The sequence below is a fragment of the Mytilus edulis genome, chromosome 4, assembly GCF_963676685.1.
Source record: "Mytilus edulis chromosome 4, xbMytEdul2.2, whole genome shotgun sequence".
Classification (NCBI taxonomy): domain Eukaryota; kingdom Metazoa; phylum Mollusca; class Bivalvia; order Mytilida; family Mytilidae; genus Mytilus; species Mytilus edulis.
Window position 1 is genome coordinate 3,519,746 of NC_092347.1, and position 21,801 is coordinate 3,541,546.

Sequence of the window (21,801 nt, forward strand, 5' to 3'; positions counted from 1 at the left end):
ATTGTATATGGTTTTGAAAAACAATGTTAGATATTATGTACTAGCAGTGCTTGTTTTTTTTATATTTGTAAACGTTATTAAATCATCATTTGCTGTTAACTATTATCTGTTTAAAAAAACCATGATGTCATTTTTCATGTGCATATATCAAAGGTGATCGATATTCTACTTCAATTAAGCGAAACATTTCTTCCCTTTTCAGTAGTAACGAACAATGAAATTGTCTTTTAACCTATTATTTAACTACTCGAGATGATTTTGTTAACACTTTATTGTTCCACTTATGGATAACCGTCTACTCCACTACAATGTTCCAAACAGTCACAGGCGAAGTTTTGGTAAGAACATCTGGCATCACCTACAGGTTCACAAATACCTATTGAAGAAAAAAAACCAGTTATTAATACATAAGTGACGAATAAGCTTTTCAGATGTATCCCCATGCAATTTACTTCGGATTTCATATCAAATCACGATGTCTATAATGCATATGTTTGCCTGTACAGTTCATACTTGATCTTTGTGATATATTTATAAGTACTTGTGCAACCATCGGCATTATGTAAGTATATGCAGGATTGTTATATAAATAAAGGCAACAGTAGTATACCGCTGTTCAAAACTCAGAAATCCATGGACAAAAAACAAAATCGGGGTAACAAACTTAAACTGAGGGAAACGCATTAAATATAAGAAAACAATGACACAACTTTAAAATGTAACACACACACAGAAACGGACTAAGCATTAGACAAAATCCTTTGAGATAAGCAAGTTATGTGCTTTGTGCATGCTGCCAAAAGCCAAGTACACTCTATGAGAGGAATCCAAAAAAACTAACAGTAGAAAAAGTTAATATTCTCGTTTATAATAAATTTGGTATGGCGATAACCTTTTGAAATTCTAACATAGACATTTAAAACAACGGTGTCTGCTAATCATTTTTGTGTTGTTTTACGAGTATTTGTTTGCTTGTTTCATTATTTAATTTTTTACTAAAACATCACTTTTAAATAGTTTTTAAGATTTTTTATACATAAAATCGACAATGCCTGAAAAATGTACTATACACCATATGTGCCAAGTATCATAAAGAGTTAAAATAATTATATTTTGATTTTAGTATACTTAATATCAATATCAAATGTTTTTAGCTGTAACACAATAGATTGATGTGTTAAGATAAGATACATCAGTATGGGAATTGTTGAACAAAACATTGTTAAATATTATCAATAATATCTAAATACAAATTGGTCCAAGAAAAAAAAATGTTATTTGGGCTAAAATTTTGTCAAAATCTAGAAAAGATGATATGCTGTTTGTGTTATTATTTCAATCAAAAAACTAAAGATTGAACTATTGGACCCAAAACTGCTTACTTTTCATACTGCAAGCCGTATCAAAGCAAAATGGTAAGAAACCTTTTGGATCTGTCAAAAGAAAAATGAAGCTCTTTTCTGTTACCTGAGCCATGTTTATTCAAATATCCTTTAATGTGAACAATGGAGCATACGAAAAAACTAATAAAATATACCAGGATGACCAATGGCGCTTCCGTCTGGTGTTTGTCCAGGTTGCCAAGTACAATTCGGATCCCCGAGCTCCTCACCATTTGACTTTCCATCTTTATCGGAATCCATCTGACAAAATGCTGCAGTCCATACATGGCCATTCGCTCTAAATTCCTAAAACAAAACACGTCTGTCATTAATGCAAAAAACCTTGCATAACATTTAACATATCATACTACATACACTTTGAAAAGTGTTTCTGTAATTTAGATAATTCCTCTATTTTTACTATGACACTGGACGTTAAACAATCATCAATCAATCAATCTAGTTTTACTATCCAATAAAAGTGTCTGCATTGGTATATATCCCTCAAGAACTTTATAATATAAATTGATCGGTGTTTGCCCTACTTTTGATAAATAATGTTTAAGACTTATATTTGTTGATGGTATAATATTAACAGATACGGTACCAGCTTTGGTGCACTAGATGCTATTTCGACATATAACGTCTCTTCGTTGATGCTCGAGACCAATGTATTTTTTGAAAATCCACAATCTGCTACAAACTTTGAGAAGCGGATAAAATCAAAAAGAGCCTCAAGTGCTATGATCAAATCAGGACGATGAATCAGAGCTTTGTATGTGGAGGTATATTCCTTAACCTCAAATAATTTCCAAAATATTAAAAGAGAAAATTGTACTGAAGATATATCTGTTTTTTTCATATCAGTACGCATGGAATAACAAGCTGACATATCGACCCAGTTCTAGTAATAGCATAAACAGTATCAGTATGATCCACCAAATGTGCATTTCTCTTCAGTGATGATCAAGGCCAAAATATATTGGAATATCCAACATCTGAAAATAACTGGCGAATAAACAGATTCATTTGGCTGCAGCAGGTGTGGGGGGAGGGGGGGAATCGATGGTCGAGTGGTCAAGTATTTGAACTACAATATTATTTTCCTGTCAACACTGATATTGTGAGTTCAGTTGCAGTTGACTCTAATCTTAATTGACTAGTAATGTCTGTTTTCCTATGACGGTGGTTCTCTCAGGGGCATTCTATCTCTGACCTTCACGTACAATGTAGTAGCACAATAGTGATGACTGAAGTTTAACACCAATGAATCAGTTCATACACGAGGGTCTAATCTTAAGAAATGCATGCATTTTTAATGTAACCACATGCAGTGACGGATTCATAAATAAAAACACCATGAGCTTGGGAAATGGGAGGGGGGAAGGGGGGTATGGCACTGTGCCTAAGATTGGGTCCGCTACATTAATGCTCAAGTAACTTTTAAAATAATTAACCATTTATTTCCAACAAAACGAGCCTAGAACACATGCATGGTCCCTCAATCAATATGCCTCTGAAACGTAGCAGTTTGAAACTAGTTTTCAGTACGTTTTTTATGTTAATAAAAAGAATAGATTTAAATCAGTTCTTCCTAACTAAAAAATTATTTGGTGATATAAAAATTCTGCCCACTTTCACGGAACTCTGATGTATTGCGCTTAATCTATAGTGTATTAGGCGAGTGTAATATTTGAAAAAGACGTCTAGTTAAGGACTTTAATGCACCCACCTAACACACGGCTAATTTCTTTTTTAAATGAAAGCATAATGATTTAACTTTGATTTTTGCCCGGTCGTCACAAAATCGTACGGTGCAGTTTTTGTAAACTTGACGTTTATTTCAGAAATTAGTTGAAAATTATAAAACTACGACATATTTTTCAAGCAAAGGAAATTAATCGTATCTCTTCTTTTAGACAGAATAATTGATTGAATTAGATTCTTAAAATAATGAAAAACAATATTTTCAACTGTAAGTCCGCATGCTTTTGCATTCCTTCTACATATCTGACATTTTGTACGAAAATTTTCGTAATCCTGACCTTTTCGGATCTACAATTTTTTTTTTATTAAATGCTTTTGCACTCTTTCCGTTTTAGAACACACCAAATTACTCATCAGTTATCGTTTTTTCATTCAAGATCAAGACTTTCTCTCAACATTTCTTAAAATCACGAATTTCTGTAATTTTATGTTGTTGGGTAAAATCACTATAGTTTCCGGAATCCCATTTCTATTTCGTTATCGTTTTTTAAAGAATATATTAGTCGATTTCCGTGTACTATAGGGAAAACGGTAATATTACATTTTCCCAGCATTAGGTTGGCCTTTTGTGTACCCAAGACAGGTGAAGGAAGTCAACTTAGGAGCGCTGTGATTGGATGTAAGGGTACAATATATTTTTTTATTTATCTATGAATAACTGCAGTGTGTAAATTTACAATATAAATTTTAAAACCTATTGAAATATTTTGTAGAGAATTATTCGAAAGGGCTTCCAAAATTTCATAAATTTGGTGCAAAATGACGGTGGGCATGGATAACATAAACAAGCTCCGTTGGAAATTGGTCATGATACTATTTGGCTTCAAGTTTTAGAATACAGTAATGAAGTACTAACACCACACATAACTGTTTTATCCAGGTTTTTATTATAAAAACTGGTAAATTTAGAAAATGTTAGTATTGTCGCCTATGGCAGAATAAATAGTACCGTTTTCCCTTAATGGTGATATTAGAGTACGATAAATCATATTTAAACGTTTCTATTTCTATCTTTAACTTCAGTGTAGCTTAAACAGATATAAAATCGTCCGAAATTAAGATCAAATCAAAGTAAAACATAGTTTTTGAGTTCTGTAGAATTCACTCCTTTCTAAATAAGGAATCGTATCGGAAAATTGTAGAAAATCTTCCGAGTCGTGTCAATTTTTCACAGTCCGGTTCACAATGAAACCATTCCTATGCTAAAAAGCAAAAACTATCCATTGATTGACACAGATATGCATAGTCTGTCATGTATTTACTACATAGAAACTATGTAGTTAAACACTTAAATGAAGATACGGTTGCATTGACGCAGTGGGAAAACGAAAAGATGAAGTTTACAGAAGACTGGTCGATGAATATGAAAAAAATGAAAACATCCCATTTGAAAATACAAAATATCATAAGAGTTGCTATAAATATTTCAAAAGTAAGCACAACCTATCATCTTCTGTTTTGTCTGTACAAAGAGTTTGTACTACATGTACCAATTCTACCGACCAGTCTCTTCTCATATATCAACGAAGGCAGTAGATCTACAACTCATTCTGATTTGTCTGTTTGTATATTTTGCAAATGTATGAAGCCTATAAGCAAGTTACACAACTTCAATCGGTATCCTCTGAGGAGCAAACTCAAACTGTATTGAGTGTTACTACATATAAAATGTATCTCCTACAATGATCTGATTTACAAAATAACTCATGATAATTTTACTTTTTGGACCTTTTGGATTATAGCTCTTCATCTTTTATATAAGCTTTGGATTTCAAATATTTTGGCCACGAGCATCACTGAAGAGACATGTATTGTCGAAATGCGCATCTGGTGCAAGAAAATTGGTACCGTTAATTTTATTACTATGAAATCTTTATAGTTTACTATCGAGCTTGCATCGCTAAATATTTGCTATACAATATTTGAAATCAGAAAGTACAGAGCTATTTAATTCTGAACATAAAACAGCTTTTACTAACATTTTGACGATTAAAGATGACGTGCCTGTACACAAGGAAGTATTCTGCTTAACAACTTTAATTATTTGATCAGTTAAACGGGCTTAATTTCTACCCGAGGATCGCCGCCGAGAAAACTACACAACATATTACCAGCTTCAACAAAAACTAAAAATATATGGTCAATTTATAGTTACATGTAGTACAGCATCAACAAGGCCAAGGTACATCCATTATTGTATACAGTAGCTCTATAATTTTGTCTTATGCCGTAATGACGGAAAATTATTCGTTTAAAATGACTGTGATATAAAGTCTGTAAAATTTAAAGATCTGAGCAATGACTGCGAAACTGGTTGCAAGCACTTTATGCAGCTACTAGTATTTTACGGAAGCAGATAAAGGGTAAAGTTGTAATCCAGTCAGATGATTATCCATTATCTAAAAACATTTCACTGGATTATTCAATTGAAATTATGCCACCTGCTTTAAAAACATTTCTGTATTGTCTTTTGGATGATGGCACATCTGCGGCAGATATTAAAGCGTACGATATTCCTTTGACAAAGTTCTTAGATGTATGGCTTAAGTAGAATGTATATTATCTATTAATTTTTATGCCCCATCTACGATAGAAGAAGTAGCCGAACTAGCGTAATTAAAAAAAAAGGACAAACTACTTTGTCAAGTGTTGTTTGATTAATTAGATATCTCAAGATACACGGCGGCCGACTAAAGTAAAATCAAACACAGTTTGACGCACAATGAGTGATCATATTTTCCTTGTTGAGTTTCATATTAAAATTGTCACAATTTTGTTGATAAAAAATATACTAATAGCACTATACTCATTTTACTTATGTTAGTTGCAATGTAGTACTCTTATCATATCTGATTTTTTTTATGTAAATGAAATTGCGATATGATCCTGCAGACTCAACATTTAAAAAAATTGCCCTATGGTTGTCTGATCTTGAAGCGGTTGGCAGGCTTTCAAACTAACAGGAGACCATACGCTTCCTCAATTTTAATGTACAGCTCATCATGGAACTTTTCTAAACAATTAAAAATACGTCATATGTTATATTTCCCCCTTGCTTCAAATGTTTTGTTTCGGAATATTTATATCAAATTTGCATATATATGTTTGTAAATACGTGCAATCAAATGATATGGAGGTATTATAAGATTTAGACAATGCAAGGGCGACTACACATACATTTGTGTGACTTAATGGTTAATTTTCAAAGTCTCCGAGAGAAAACGTTACTTAACATGCGTTACCGTTAAAATCAACCAAAATTAATTTATACTATGATAGAAATATATTTTTCCAACAGTAATACAGCATTTCTGTATAATTGTTTCGTTTTTGCATTTGTTTTGACTCGATTTTTCTACTGGAAGTATCCGTGAATTGAAATTGCACCCATGAACTTTGACCTCCATTTAAAAAAAAAAATGCACCATAATTACTTTTGACGACGGGGATATTTAGAAAGTACACATTCTTAGCTTTCCAATGATATATAATTTAGCCGTGTGTTAGGTAGGTGCATTAAAAATGTAAATTTGGCTCTCATATCACTCGCCTATATGCCACACAGTTGTTTAATTAAGATTACAGGAAAATAAGAGAGCTTTTTTCAATGCATCAAAAAATTATGCCCCCCCCCCCCAAAAAAAAAATGCAAGGAAAATATGGTGGTCTCATTAATATTTCTATTGGAGATTTTATCTATTTCTTTAAATGACCGGCAGTAAGTTGATTATTTTGATTTATGTTTACTGGCTATATGTTTGTGATATGTGTGATCTTAAATATCAGCATACTCTAGATTGATTGTTGGCAGTGGCAAAATTTCATGCCTGTTCAGAACGAAACATACTCTTAGACTAGAAGAAGGCTTTCAAAAATACATTGTAAATGATACTTACATGACCAAAGATATTTTTCAAGTGTGTGTGGTGAGCTGGATTGAGATGTCCGACTGTATTCCAGTATTGAGATGTTAAACATGGGTTTGGTACGAAGTGACCGTTTGGTATCCTGTCTTGGTAGTAGTTACGACATGATATCACACCAACAATAGCAAAGATGATTGCAGATTTTATTATCATCTTTCAGTCGATCTTTTTGCTAATCAAAATATAATCCAATTAATTGTAGAGACAAAAAAATATAAAATTGAGAATGGAAATGGGGAATGTGTCAAAGAGACAACAACCCGACCAAATAAAAAACAACAACAGCAGAGGGTCACCAACAGGTCTTCAATGTAGCGAGAAATTCCCGCACCTGGAGGCGTCCTTCAGCTGGCCCCTAAACAAATATATACTAGTCCAGTGATAATGAACGCCATACTAATTTCCAAATTGTACACAAGAAACTAAAATTAAAATAATACAAGACTAACAAAGGCCAGAGGCTCCTGACTTGGGACAGGCGCAAAAATGCGGCGGGGTTAAACATGTTTGTGAGATCTCAACCCTCCCCTATACCTCTAACCAATGTAGTAAAGTAAACGCATAACAATACGCACATTAAAATATACATAAATAAACCAAACATCATATCAAGACTGAAAATGCATTCCGGTCGATGAAAACTTTTGTAATTCCACATTTTTTTTATGGTTAGTTTAAATATACCAGTAACTAGGCTAGTGATACATTCGGGAATGAAGGTCGTACCATGACTCCGTATTAGTTAGACAAAAGATATGAAAGTCACAATTAATGTTTTTACACAATACGTTCAATTTTCAAACTCTTTTGTCTATCTATTGTGCATTACAACAAATAGAAGAAATTAAAAAAAAATAAAGACATTAAAACCTATGGAAAACACATTAAAAACGGGATAGCAAAGTAGCCGAAAAATATCTTTGCATTGGGTTAAAAACATATCACGTATGAACCCCGAAATGTTTCTGTAAACGTATCTCCTCCCACCCCCCCCCCCCCCCCCCAAAAAAAAACCAGACTGAGTGTCGGCATTATTGATTATGATACACGCAGTACGGTTATATCTATAAATTTACTGTCTACAAAATATTGATCTTTTTTAAATACTTAGGCTTTTCTACCTCAGGCATAGATTACCTTAGCTGTATTTGGCAAAACTTTTAGGAATTTTGGTCCTCAATGCTCTTCAACTTCATACTTTATTTGGCCTTTTTAACTTTTTTGGATTTGAGCGTAACTGATGAGTCTTTTGTAGACGAAACGCGCGTCTGGCGTATATATTAAATTTAGTCCTGGTATCTATGATGAGTTTATTTAAACGATATAATTTTGAACACTGCATACTTCTTTGTCTCAAGTCAGCAACGTGTAATTCAGTGGTTACCGTTGGTTCAGATTCAGTCATACCTGTTATTCGGAAGAGTTCTTGTTATACATCAAGCCGTTCGTTTTCTCGTTTGAATTGTTTATTTCATACATGTGAAGTCGGGAAAATAAAGCTAACTTTCCGGTATCGATTTTTCTCATTTAAAAAAAAAACGTACGTGAAACTATAAATGTTTTTATCTTCGTACTTTGACCAATGTAGATCGGCATTTGTTCCAAATCTCCTTATTTGTACTTTAAATAAAACAACTATTGCTAAATTCTATAGTTTGCGACAAACATAGCCGAAACATTTTACTTTTAGAAATCTTTCGCCCACAATGTGACCTCATGTACAAACAAGTTAAAACTATTACGCGTTTTTGAAAATAATATAAAAAAACAACTCAAATTATCGTTAATCGTTAAACATATGTATTGGGTTAAAACTTCTTTGGTCTAGAACTTCATCTCCTGATTTAAGACGGGGGTAAAACGGAACAAAGCAGTTATAATATACTTTTCAATATTGTAATTCTCGGTTATTTTAATGTTGCGACAATTTTTTTCTCTCTTTCCATTACTTGACTTTTTTTTGTAGAGTTTCAGTAAAAATTAAAAAGAATAAACATAAACTGTACCTTACGTAACAAGCGTAAATCTCAAAATGATATGGTTAAACAATGGGCGGTCGTAATCTAAACTCTGGAGGTCGCACGAAAATCTGATAGCAAGAAATTTAGATAAAATTTTATCATATGATCTTCTCACAATTGTGTTTGGCAAAACTTTTAGGAATTTTGGTACTGAATGCTCTTCAACTTCTTACTTTATTTGGCCTTTAATTTTTTTTTTATTTTAGATTCGAGCGTCACTGATGAGTCTTTTTGGGCAAGAAATGTGAACTTCGACCGGATGATATATTTCATTGAATCAAAAGAAATGCAATAGTTGCTGTGCTGTTGAACATAATTGCTTAATTAAGTCGTTGAAAGTTTCACCACTAAGGTGACTATCTATATCAATGACCTTTAATGCAATAATTAAATATTAAAATGCAAAATGAATGTTAAAACAATATAAATAAACTCATCATAGATACCAGGACTAAATTTTGTATCTACGCCAGACGCGTGTTTCGTCTACAAAAGACTCATCAGTGACGCTCTAATCCAAAAAAGATAAAAAGTCAAAATAAAGTACGAAGTTGAAGAGCATTGAGGACCACAATTCCTCAACGTTTTGACAAATTCAGCTAAGGTAATCTATGCCTGAGATAGAAAAGCCTCAGTATTTCAAAAATTCTAAATTTTGTAAACAGTTAATAACTTATATAATTTTAAAACTATGTTCAATGTTACGCGCTTTTTTGGACATGGTATTGTGTACGAGATGAAAACAATAAAATAAATATCAAAGCATCGTTAATCTTTTAATCATTTGTTGGACTGCTTTGGCCTAAAACTTCATCTACTGATTTTAGACGGGTATAAAACGGAACAAAGCAGAAAATAATACACCTTTCAATATTGTTATTCTCGGTTATATAAAGGTTGTGACATTTTTTTTCTTTCTTTCAATTCCTTAGACTTTTAGAGTAACACATAAAAAAGAATAAACATAAACTGTACCTTACGTAACAAGTGTAAATCTCAAAATGATATGGTTACACAATGGACAGTCGTAATATACCTTTATGGCCCTAAGCTCTGGAGGTCGCACGAAAATCGGATAGTAGTAAGTTTAGATAAGATTTTATCAGTTGATTTTTCCACAATTGACAAATGAAAAGAAAGATGAAGGCGAAGTAGTTTTGTTATTTCGATAGTTCATAAAAAGCCTTTATCAATCATTTTTACAGAGTTTTCATGGTATCAATTGCTTATATTATCTGAAATTAACAATACATTCTATATGTATTTTAGAATTATTGCAAACCCAATTGAACCTTTCCATAGATTCACCTGATAGTTACCTGTCCATTTAAACTTTTGGCAGTTCTAGTGTCCCATCTAACAAATACAACAGGTATTGTTCACTGTATAGTTTATTCACTCAGACCTTGAAATTTCTTCTAAGAGAAATCTATCACTCATTGATTAATCTACCAGAGTAAAAAGTTTATCTGCTAAATTGATGGAAATTACATGTTTCACATAAAAAAAATGCCTGTAATTTGATGTTTATTAAAATAAATTAAATATTTTTTCAATCTGTTCAAAATAAATAATAATTTAATCATAAAAAGTTTGTTTAAAAAAAAAAAGTATTGTTCGTATGAAAATTTGCATCTTTAAGTTTTTGTTTAGTTATAGAATACTTTTAAGAAGGCTTTAATATATAAACATCAACATTTTTAGGTTTTTTTATCAATTTTTTTTTCAATGGGACAATAGAACTGCCAAAAATTTAAATGGACAGGTAGTTATCAGATGAATCTATGAAAGGTTCAATTGGGTTCGCAATAAATGCCTCTAGTAAATTTACTTGGATGTTTAAGCGTTGACCAATGTATATTTTGTATGATTCCGCGCTTCATTCTTAAAATGTGCACACGATCAACGCTTTTACAACACTATAAAATTACGAAAGAAGCATTCAATACTTACATTTATTTGCTAGTGTAGCGTTGTCTTTTTTGTATGGATTCGTGTTTGTCGATGTGTTATTTTGGTAGCGTAAATTACGTAAAATCCATATTCAAATGGCACAAAGAAAACAAACCACAACACAAAGTTTCAAATCAAATCACTGTAATCTGTTTAACGTATATCAGTTTGACATAATAAAACAGTTGAACAAAAATCCTAATTCACTAACACAATATAACTCTCAACACTTCTATCTAACAATCTCAAATCTCTTTATTCTCACCCTCTGATCTCTCTCGCATCCCCTTATATATATAATTACAAGCGGTACCCCGACGGTTCCAAAGATGGGGTACCGGGCGGTTCTAAAGACACCGGGCGGTACCTCAACGGTTCTAAAGATTGGCCACCGGGCGGTACCCTGACAGTTTCAAAGATGGGGTACCGGGCGGTTTTTTGATACCGGGCGGTGAATTTAAATGAATTATAGATACCGTTGAAATAAAATAAAATACCGGGCATTGCCCTATAGAAATGTAATTTAACCCAAATGTATTTAAAAGAAAGACATCTAACATAATAATAAATATACTGTCAAACTAAAATCGCTGCACTAGGATAATAAAACACGATATTTATCAAGTTTTTATTTTATTTTCATGTTCCTGTGCACTTTATTGTGGGATCTCGTGTCATCATAAATGTTACATTTCATTTTGAATGAGGTTAATTTCAAAATGACGTGAGATCACTGTTAGGCAATCACGATAATGTATTATGATGAAAATACATGTAATATAGTTATTGTTACATGTCACATGCGAGGACAGTACACATGATTTGTAAACACGCGATTTATTGAAAATTATGTATTTTTGAAAATGACTGTTGTTACTTTCAGATCCAAAATTATTCAGGATAAAATGAGAATTGAATTGTCAGAAATAAATATAGAAATAGAATTAAAAAAAGGAGAATTGCCAATGAGAAACTATTAACGAAAGACCAACCGACAAAAAAATCCACTACATGTATTATTACGGGGTCAACAATAAAAATAAAATCACATCGTATATTAAGCTATGAAAATTAATCAACTAATGAATATACCATGTTTTAAAATAAATTAACAATCATAACACCTCCTACGAATAAGTATAAGGCATCATACTAGCAATATAAAAAGAATTGCGTTGGCAATAAAAAAATATACGTGTCGTAAGAATACAGGGCAATATATCAGTATTAGCTGCTATCATACGCTGTAGACACACGTCATCGAATCTTTTATTATGTTAGAGACAATACATTAATTTGACAAGGATCTAAATAGTAGACTAAAGAATTTTAACACTCACCAAACATGTTCAAATTTTACTTTTAAACATGAATACTAAGTTACTTAGTTCATTTTATGTAGACTATTCAGTGGGACAATCTATATAAGCTTTAGGTAATAGTAAGGAAGGAGACCATAGAACTGGACCAAGCACCGAACCTTCGTATACATAAATTTTGGTAAGGAATTCGTATTTTATAGGGGACATTATAAGTAAAATTGTCCTTTCCGTTTGATTGTTTAAAGAGATAATGTTAGATTTGAGGTTAACGTCCTATTCATTAGTAAATGACGTGTTAAAGATAATCAAAAATACGGTATGAGGTTTTGTTATATACGGGGGCCGCACGATGACAATAAAAGATTATTTTAAAATAAGCAAAAAAAAAAAAAAAAAAAAAAAAAAATATTATAAAGAAAAATTAAAGAAAACTTTAAGAAAATAGTAATTAACTAATACAATTGAATTATTGATTTTTCAATTTGATAAGGAAAATGGTACATTCAATTTGAATTTTCTTTGGAGTTCGATATCTTTGTTATTTTACTTTTTTACATGCTTTTCAACATGTTTTCAAATAATACTTTTACAAATATTTGTTAAGATTGCTTCATTTCTCCTTATTTTCGTATACGACAGGGCTGAGTTGTGGCAGTGACATACATGACTTTGTGAATCAACAAGTAACCAGCTTGGAGAAGGTTATTTTGATACCTATTTACAAAAAGGGGGACTCATCCTCACCTTCAAATTACAGATAAACTTTTTTTATTAGCTGAGAAAAAAAAAGAGAATACTTTTTGTAAGCACTTGTACAATCATCATCACGCAAACAAATTTATTTATAAAAAGCAATCCGGATTTCTCTCTACTGATTGAAATGTCCATCAACTTTTAGAAATATACAACTACATTTTAAACTCTTTAAAAAAAGATATAAATTGTTTTGTATTCTGTGACCTGCCTGATGCTTTGACAAAGTTTTGCATAGAGGTACAATTTACAAACTGAAAGACTGTGTTATTGATTGAATCTTATTTACAGTGATTTGACGATTATCTGCATGATAGAAAATAAAGATAAGTTCTGAGTGATTTGTCATCTTCCTTTTTAATTTGTTAGTAGGTTAACCCAAGTGATCTGTTTCTTTTGGTCCACTTTTCTTTGTTTGATATACAAATGATTAAGCATGTTCTGATATAAAGTTAACATCTCCGATTGGAATTGAAGACGACTATTTAGTTATGTTGGTAACGATGGAGAACAAATTAGGTCTGTGGTCGACCGCGGCCTCAAAGAAATGGGTGATTGGTCAGACAATTGGATTACGTCATTCAATCACGATAAAGCATGACATTTATAAATATGGAGATACCAGATCTCAACTTTTCTTTAAATGATAAAGATATCCCTATAAGTACATGACATTGGTACATTGGAGTTATATTTAGTATTGACACAAAATAAAATAATCATAATGTAAATATAGTTACAAGTGTAAAGAAACACCTGTTATGCGTACGGATTAGGAATTCATACCCGAGAACGTTCGTCAGTAAAATTGTTCCTGAAATTTTACCAAAAATAAGTTATTTATTTTGTAAATGATTCCGTATTGCGCTAAATATAAAACATTTTTTTTTATAAACAAGATTGGTGCAAAATAAAAACCTCCAAACCTTGGTACTTTTCCTCAATCACCTTTAAACGCCGAACTTCCTCTAAAAATATACCGACACATATGATTTAAGTAAGGTAAAAACTAAACAAGAAAAAAAAAGACGAAATAATTTTTAATTCTCTACGACATTTAATCAAGATGCTTAATCTAAAACGGATCACAGTTTTTAAATAAAAATAAAAATCATGAAACAATTGATATGCAAAAATAAATAAATTACATAACATATTGACAAAGATAATTCAACAGCTCAATGCAAACAACACTTTTTTTCTGATATTTCTTCTTATATAATTCATTATATCATATTATATATTTAGCATTTGAAGGACGAAACAAACCAAATGTGATGAACAAACAATATCAATTTTCAATTATACATAGGACTTAGTATTAAACAAGCCTGATTTTTCTAACAGTAAAAAAAAAGTAACTTTCCACTTGAAATTTACCGACTTATCTTAAATAAGTCATAAAAAACTAAACAAGAGAAAAAAAAAAGTAAAACAATTATACATTGAAATAACTGTTACTTCCCTACGAAATTTTACAAAGATCTTTAGTTTTCATATAAAGGCCTTATGAAACAATTACATGTCATAGGAAAAAAGAATAAATAACAAAACATTAACAAGGATATTTCAACAGGTCAATGCAAAAAACACTTTCTTTTTCCCAAATGTCCTCTTATATAACTCATACTATTATATTATATAATTCACATTTGATGGACAAAATAAACCAAATGTGATGATATTAAAATAGCCTGCTGTTTCCCACACACTAAAAATGTAGATCAAATAGTATAATGAATGACACTAACGTTAAAAATACACGTAATATATACATTTTACGCAATTTCGCTATTGAAAAGTGCACTTTTCAGTTGAAATTTAAATTAAGTAAGAAAAAACTAAACAAGAGGTAAAAAAAACGAACATTGCATTGCAGTGTTTCTTTCTTGCAGTGTTTCTTTCTTCCCTACGAAATTTTACAAAGATCTTTTGTTTTCAAAATCAAAGGCATTATGAAACAATTACATGATATATGTAAAAAGAATAAATAACAAAACATTAACAAGGATACTGCAACAGGTCAATGCAAACAACACTTTCTTTTTCGTATATTTCTCCTTATAAAATTCATACTATTATATTACATAATTCATATTTGATGAACAAAATAAAATGTGTTGAACAAACGATATTCATTTCCAATTATACAATAGGATTAAACAAGCCGGATTTTTCTCAGACACCAAAATAGTAAAACAAATAATATTATTTATGGCTTCAAAATATTTATATATATTATGCAATTGCGTTATTGACAATATCATTGGCATAAATTATGGGTGCTCAAAAACAAAACAAATTAGTATCTGCAAGAGAATATATCTCAGTGGCAACAAGATACTTTTACATATAATACCATACAGATTCTGCGCATGACAAGTTTGTACAAAACGAACGACAAAGATGAGAGATTGATGATCAACCTGGAGAACATGCTGATATTTCTGATTAATTTACACAAGTTTTTCAATACCCGAATATTTTTGAAATAAATAAAATGCCGAATTTCAAAACATTTACTCGGCTTACATAGTAAATAACGCTTGAAGTATATTATATGCCCCTCCCTTGCAGAGAAGAAAAGTACAAATGAAAAATGGCATATGCTGAACCTTCAACAAATCAGATAATTTCAAATACGTACCCTGTAGATACTAGTGTCAAATATAGGAACTTGACAAAATCGGCAATAATGTCAAAATGGCGTTTCATGCAAAATTTTAAATGAATCGAAACAGTCAGACTAAAATTTTCGGCTGATTTGGATACTCAGAATTAAACGTGTACCGGATCAGGACACTCAGAATCAAACGTGTACCGGATCAGGACACTCAGAATCAAACGTGTACCGGATCAGGACACTCAGAATTAAACGTGTACCGGATCAGGACACTCAGAATCAAATGTGTACCGGATCAGGACACTCAGAATCAAACGTGTACCGGATCAGGACACTCAGAATCAAACGTCTGTTTTGACGGATAATGAATTATACAATGAAGAAAAATGAAAGGTTTCAGTTTAACTGAAAACGTAGTGTGTATTCATTTAAGAAACAAAACTATAATATACATAGATCTGATTTGATTTTCTTTAAAACATAGTTCTTCTTGCATTAAAATACAAAGATAAACACTGAAAAGAAGTAACAAAAGAAGTAATAATTGACACGGCCTTATCTTTTATTGAGGTCATTGAAATCGTGATCTATACCACTGGACAATTGTTATCTCTACTACAAAACTATTTCCGCTATGGTCAGTTCCTCATTAGTCCTGTTGGCACTGTAAATTTTCGACTCAAGGTAAAATAACGCGCAAAATTTAAAAATGTTTTTTTATTAAACATCTTGCATTGTTAAGTAAATAATCTATTGATAATAGTATTAATATAACAGGATAATTAAATTAAATCGTAATGTGAAATACCAAAAAAAAAATAAAAAAAATAAGCAGTTATATCAACTTAAATGTTTATGAGATATTGACTTATTATATATTCAGAAATGAAAATGCTAGTACATATTACTCTAGCATTGTCAGTTGTTGGAACAGTGCTTTGCCGACCCAATTATCGAGATGGAATACCTAATGGTTATAGTGTACCAAATATGTGTGGAACCTCCGCCTTTTGGGATCCAGTAGGTCATATGAACCCTTTCCATCACACGAAGAGCCAAAATCCATTTGGAGCTGTAAGTAGACTATTTGTTAAATATTTCGCAGTGGTGACTTGCCATGGCTTTGTTTGGACTTGTTTGTTTGTTTTTTGGCCTTTGAAAGTTTGTCCTTAATATGTTATTATCTTTGCATTTGCATTCAGGTATCGCAGATCGAATTTATTCGTTTATAGTGTATTAATGTACGTTTTTTGATTGAGTTAGGCCTGCCAACTGATATTTTACCGTGTGTTTTTCTATGTTGTGATGTTATTCTATTGTGACAGAAAAAGGGAGAAGATTTGGATCCATTTAAACAATTAATCCTGCTGCAAATGTTTGCACCTGTCCTAAGTCAGGAATCTGATGTGCAGTAGTTGTCGTTTGTTTATGTAATTTATACGTGTTTCTCGTTTCTCGTTTCTTTATTTTATATAGATTAGACCGTTGTTTTTTCCGTTTGAATGGTTTTACACTAGTAATTTGTGGGCCCTTTATAGCTTGTTGTTCGGTGGGAGCCAAGGCTCCGTGTTGAAGGCCGTACATTAACCTATTATGGTTTACTTTTTTTTAAAATTATTATTTGGATGGAGAGTTGTCTCATTAGCACTCACACCACATCTTCCTATATCTATTTGTTAATTCGGGAGGAAACGGAGTTTAATGTGCAGTTGGCTGAAATGTCAATTTTGTTTTTACAATTTGTTTTTGTACATACAGTATGAATCTAACACTATCTATTTTATGTGTCTTTTTTGTATTAACCTTGTACAGGAACGCTACAAAACCAAACAATTAAATTCAAGGGACCTTTAAACTAATATATATATCAAATCCATCTATTGTGACCTTTCCCTGAGGTAGTTGGAACCGCGGTTTCATAGAATAGGTTTTGCTTTGTTTATATTGAATATCTTTTAGATATTATTCAGAATATGCCAAAATAGATGGACAACATAAATGATATACATTAGGGGTGAACAGCTTACGTTAATGGAATGATTTGCAGTAGCTCGACCGCTCAGATTTCTCGGCTATCAATCCCCATATCAGGACGATTTAGAGCTTACTTTATGTATGCCAACTGTTAAAACATTGCTGTTGTCCTCTATATATTTTCTAATTTTTTTTTACTAGTGTCTCATTGACGTATAAAATATATCTATTGATTGATACAAAAAATAAAGTATAAAGCGCCAACACATTATTCCAACATTTTAGGTAGCTCTATCTGTAATCCAACATTTTAGGTAGCTCTATCTGTAATCCAACATTTTAGGTAGCTCTATCTGTAAACCCAGACTTTTCTTGTTGATCAAGTGTATGATAGTTATAACATTGTCAAACATATGTTTTTCTTATACATTTATTTCTCGATCTAAATATATTTTGCTCGATCACTTGTTTATCACTTGTCCTAGGTCAGGACTCTGATGTTCAGTAGAAGTTTGTTGATGTGGTTCATTAGGGTTTCTGGTTTTGCGTTTTTTTTTTTTATATAGATAAGACCGTTGTTTTTCCCGTTTGAGTAGGTTTACACTAGTTATTTTTGAAGACTTTTATAGCTTGCTGTTCGGTGTGAGCCAAGGCACCGTGTTGAAGACCGTACTGTAACCTATAATAGTTAATTTTTATAAATTGTGACTTGGATGGCAAGTTGTCTTATTGGCACTCGTACCACATCTTTTTATATCTATTAGCATATTGTCATTTTATTTAAAGATGTCTTGCTAAAGATTTGGCACAAATGCATTGTTCAGCAATATTGTTTCTCGTTTTCGTAATTTCCATATAATAAATGAATATTTTTATAAATATACAACGATATATGTTTCTTTAACAATACAAAGAAGAATGTATCCATCAACGTAACTTCATTCTAAAAACATCGAAGAGAACCTTTCAAATTGGTAATGATAATTTTTTCCATTAATGTCTTAATTTGCAGGCCTATAGTGCGTCTGGAAGATCATGGTTAGCTATTTGTAATGAGGATTCGGACAGGGATGGTAAAACAAATGGTGAGGAACTGGGAGACCCCAACTGTGTATGGAGACCTGGTCAGACACCTGACGGTAACGCAATTGGACATCCAGGTATGTTTCTTCTCATAAAAAACTATGTAAAAAGGCATGTTACGTCGATTTTATTTTAAGTGTTACACGCATATGTACTTTTTCTTTTGCTCAATCGTTAAGCGAGTAATTTTTATTAGTCATTGAAAAAGTAACCGAGTTCAATGCTCTATTTGTTCATTTTGATAAATTATTTCTCACTTATGTATGCCTCTTCACGTTTTTCTTTCCTAATTATTACCGACTCATAGTTAACCGCAAGTTTCTCTGTATAACTCGTGACAATTCGTTGTCACTTGTACTGACCCACGAAACTTGATTTACTTTAAATTGACCCCGGTTTAGCTTTTCCTTAAATAACCCTAACAATATCAGTAAGTACCAACATACCATGCACTCGGAAAGCGCGTGCAACAAAACATTTCTATATGTAAACTCGCAGTAATACTCGAATGAATCTTAACGATGCTTTCATTTCGTTTCATTATGGAAAGCATTTCCTATCATGATTTTCTTGATAGAGGGTTGCTGCTCACAAGGAAGCTATTAAACCAAGAGTTCCAAAAAGTGAAGTTGAAATCATCCCTTCGTAAATTTTACGGACGCCATCACGAGTTGGTTGACCGTTATGGAATAACCGTTTCACAAATGATATCGGATATGTTCCTTACGTCGTAACTACAATCCCCTTCCCTTTCATGAATATGACCTACCGAATTAGACTATTTACCGGATTTGTAATCACATAAGCAATACGACGGGTCCCACTTGTGGAGCAGGATCTGCTTACCCTTCCGGAGCACCTGAGATCACCCCTAGTTTTTGGTGGGGTTCGTGTTGTTTATTCTTTAGTTTTCTATGTTGTGTCGTGTGTACTATTGTTTTTCTGTTTGTCTTTTTTCATTTTTAGCTATGGCGTTGTCAGTTTGTTTTAGATTTATGAGTTTGACTGTCCCTTTGGTATCTTTCGTCCCTCTTTTACGATTAGTTTTATTTATATACGGATTCAAAACTGCATATTGCAAGTTTTTACGTGTTGCTGACGATTTTTTTTGGGTCGTCGTAACAGTCATTAACAAAAGACTTTTTAGAGTTACTATAATGCCAGCACAAGACCTCAATCAAACTGATTGAAAGTTTATTTTTTCATCATATTCATGAACATCAACCAGAATTCTTCCCGTTAGGATTACATATCATGCTATCATAAATTATACAGTAGTACCTAACACGTATGACGTATGACATCCACTGGTTTTAGTATTTAAGTTCTTAACCCGATTCAGAGAGTATATCAAAATCAATTCCAAAAAAAAAAACCCAACTGTAATGAACACCACAAAGTCTTTGCACCAGATGCGCATTTTGACTATCAATTTCTCTTCGGTGATGTTCAAGTTAAACATATTTGAAAATCAAACGCTTATCTAAATATGAAGAGCTATAAACCACAAATGACCAAAAAGTATAGCAACAGCTGGGCAAGGAATCAGAGAATTCCATAAGGGAGATACATTCCTATATATTTTTTTAATATTTTTCAAAATTTTGTTTCAGCCAATCTTAATAACACTTAATCCATATGTGCATGCTTATAACAAGACAACAGTTTTGTAACTAATCTACTTGTACATACATGTAAGAAGGTTCGGTTAGCCCTTGACGTGAATGACGTCCAATTAGCTATTCGCAGTCACAAGTGATCACTTGTAGCCACGGATTTTCCTTTAAACACATTAAGGTAACTCGGTAGAGTCCTTATCAAACCGCCAAAAGCTCCTCATTTCAACTCTGAAATCGGTCGCAAAACGGCAAAATCTTACGAATCCATGAATTTACGATCCGTAAGGACTCGTAAGAAAAGTTCAATTTATACATGCGAAGGAAGTTTTTAGCACTTTAACATACTTTTATAACATACACTTGTTATCGCCAACATGTTATTAAATTTTAATTAATTTTTGTCTATTGCAGGTATATGTGAACCAGTTGGAAGTCAGATATGTTCATTGCAAAATTTTAGATGCGACTGTCTTGAACATTGTTAACTATGATTTTCACTGTATATCCAATGCAGTTGTAAGATTTATTCTCAATAAATTTGTGATTTGAAACTTTGATTATATCTAGACCTATATATAAAATATATTAGCAAAACTTCCGAACTCCGAGGAAAATTCAAATGGAAAGTCGGTAATCAAATGGCAAAATTGAAAGATCAATCACATCAGCTGTGATTAAATAGTTGTCGACGGTTATTTATAAACTGGTTTACATTTTATCATACCACAGAGTATTGTATAGTTAACTATAAGGCATGAATTTTAATCGTTGTTGAAGGCTATACGATAACATATCCTTGTATTTTTGTCGCTTGTCGATAGCAAATCTGAGCAAAACAAAAGTTTTGTTATTCATTACTGTTGATATCACGACTCCATTTATTAACTACATCGTTTAGTATTTCAAAAAAGGAGTCCCCCCAACCCCCCCCCCCCCCAAAAAAAAAGAAAAGAGAAAGAACTTAAAAAGAAACGTTAAGAAAAATGTGGGAGACAAAATGTAATTCAATCAACAAGTCAAAAAATGACGTCCGATCTCTAATCGACGCCCGTTCCTTAAATCGACGTCCAAATCTGACGTCACAATAATAGTCTATAACATATGACATGATATAAAATGAAATTTCAAATCGACGGCAAATTTCATGCCCCTCTAGTCGACGTCTAATGTTTGGTGTCTGTGGTCGATATCCGTTTGATGGACTTGGTTGCAATTAAATCACAAGCTCTATCAAAGGTGGTGGGAGGGAGTTGAACCATACACTTGTAAGATCCTGGAAAATATAAGTCCAAATCTTTTAATACTTTTCAAGATCTTTTCAACAATTGGCTGATTGTTTTATTCGTTCTATTGTTTAAGTCTGTATATTGACCTCCAG

At 32.1% G+C, this 21,801-nt stretch overlaps 2 protein-coding genes across 4 annotated transcripts; one reads left to right on the top strand and one right to left on the bottom strand.

Moving 5' to 3' along the window:
* Positions 1-253: 253 nt before the first annotated feature.
* On the bottom strand, positions 254-10,193 carry LOC139518762 (temptin-like). Of its 2 annotated transcripts, none has more exons than XM_071310315.1 (4): positions 10,072-10,193; positions 7,046-7,247; positions 1,538-1,688; positions 254-376 (listed from the first exon to the last, which is right to left on the bottom strand). In XM_071310315.1, the coding sequence occupies exons 2-4, from the start codon at positions 7,226-7,228 to the stop codon at positions 282-284; spliced, it is 429 nt and encodes a 142-aa protein (XP_071166416.1). In that variant the 5' UTR covers positions 7,229-7,247; positions 10,072-10,193; the 3' UTR covers positions 254-281. The 2 variants fall into 2 exon arrangements, with proteins under 2 accessions (XP_071166416.1, XP_071166418.1); XM_071310317.1 differs by lacking the exon at positions 10,072-10,193 and adding an exon at positions 9,082-9,218.
* Positions 10,194-12,418: 2,225 nt separating this feature from the next.
* LOC139518763 (temptin-like) lies at positions 12,419-20,974 on the top strand. 2 transcript variants are annotated; one of them, XM_071310319.1, is made up of 4 exons: positions 12,419-12,549; positions 16,631-16,821; positions 18,734-18,881; positions 20,835-20,974. In XM_071310319.1, the coding sequence occupies exons 2-4, from the start codon at positions 16,633-16,635 to the stop codon at positions 20,906-20,908; spliced, it is 411 nt and encodes a 136-aa protein (XP_071166420.1). In that variant the 5' UTR covers positions 12,419-12,549; positions 16,631-16,632; the 3' UTR covers positions 20,909-20,974. The 2 variants fall into 2 exon arrangements, with proteins under 2 accessions (XP_071166420.1, XP_071166419.1); XM_071310318.1 differs by lacking the exon at positions 12,419-12,549 and adding an exon at positions 16,332-16,431.
* Positions 20,975-21,801: the final 827 nt, after the last annotated feature.

What these genes read in the sequence shown, in the direction of transcription:
- LOC139518762 (XM_071310315.1), bottom strand. Translation starts at nt 7,228, where the DNA reads ATGATAATAAAATCTGCAATCATCTTTGCTATTGTTGGTGTGATATCA. An exon ending in TGAAAAATATCTTTGGTCAT is followed by an intron (nt 1,689 to 7,045) that starts GTAAGTATCATT and finishes GTTTTGTTTTAG; the next exon opens with GAATTTAGAGCGAATGGCCA. An exon ending in AAGCGCCATTGGTCATCCTG is followed by an intron (nt 377 to 1,537) that starts GTATATTTTATT and finishes TTTCTTCAATAG; the next exon opens with GTATTTGTGAACCTGTAGGT.
- LOC139518763 (XM_071310319.1), top strand. Translation starts at nt 16,633, where the DNA reads ATGAAAATGCTAGTACATATTACTCTAGCATTGTCAGTTGTTGGAACA. An exon ending in GCCAAAATCCATTTGGAGCT is followed by an intron (nt 16,822 to 18,733) that starts GTAAGTAGACTA and finishes CTTAATTTGCAG; the next exon opens with GCCTATAGTGCGTCTGGAAG. An exon ending in TAACGCAATTGGACATCCAG is followed by an intron (nt 18,882 to 20,834) that starts GTATGTTTCTTC and finishes TGTCTATTGCAG; the next exon opens with GTATATGTGAACCAGTTGGA.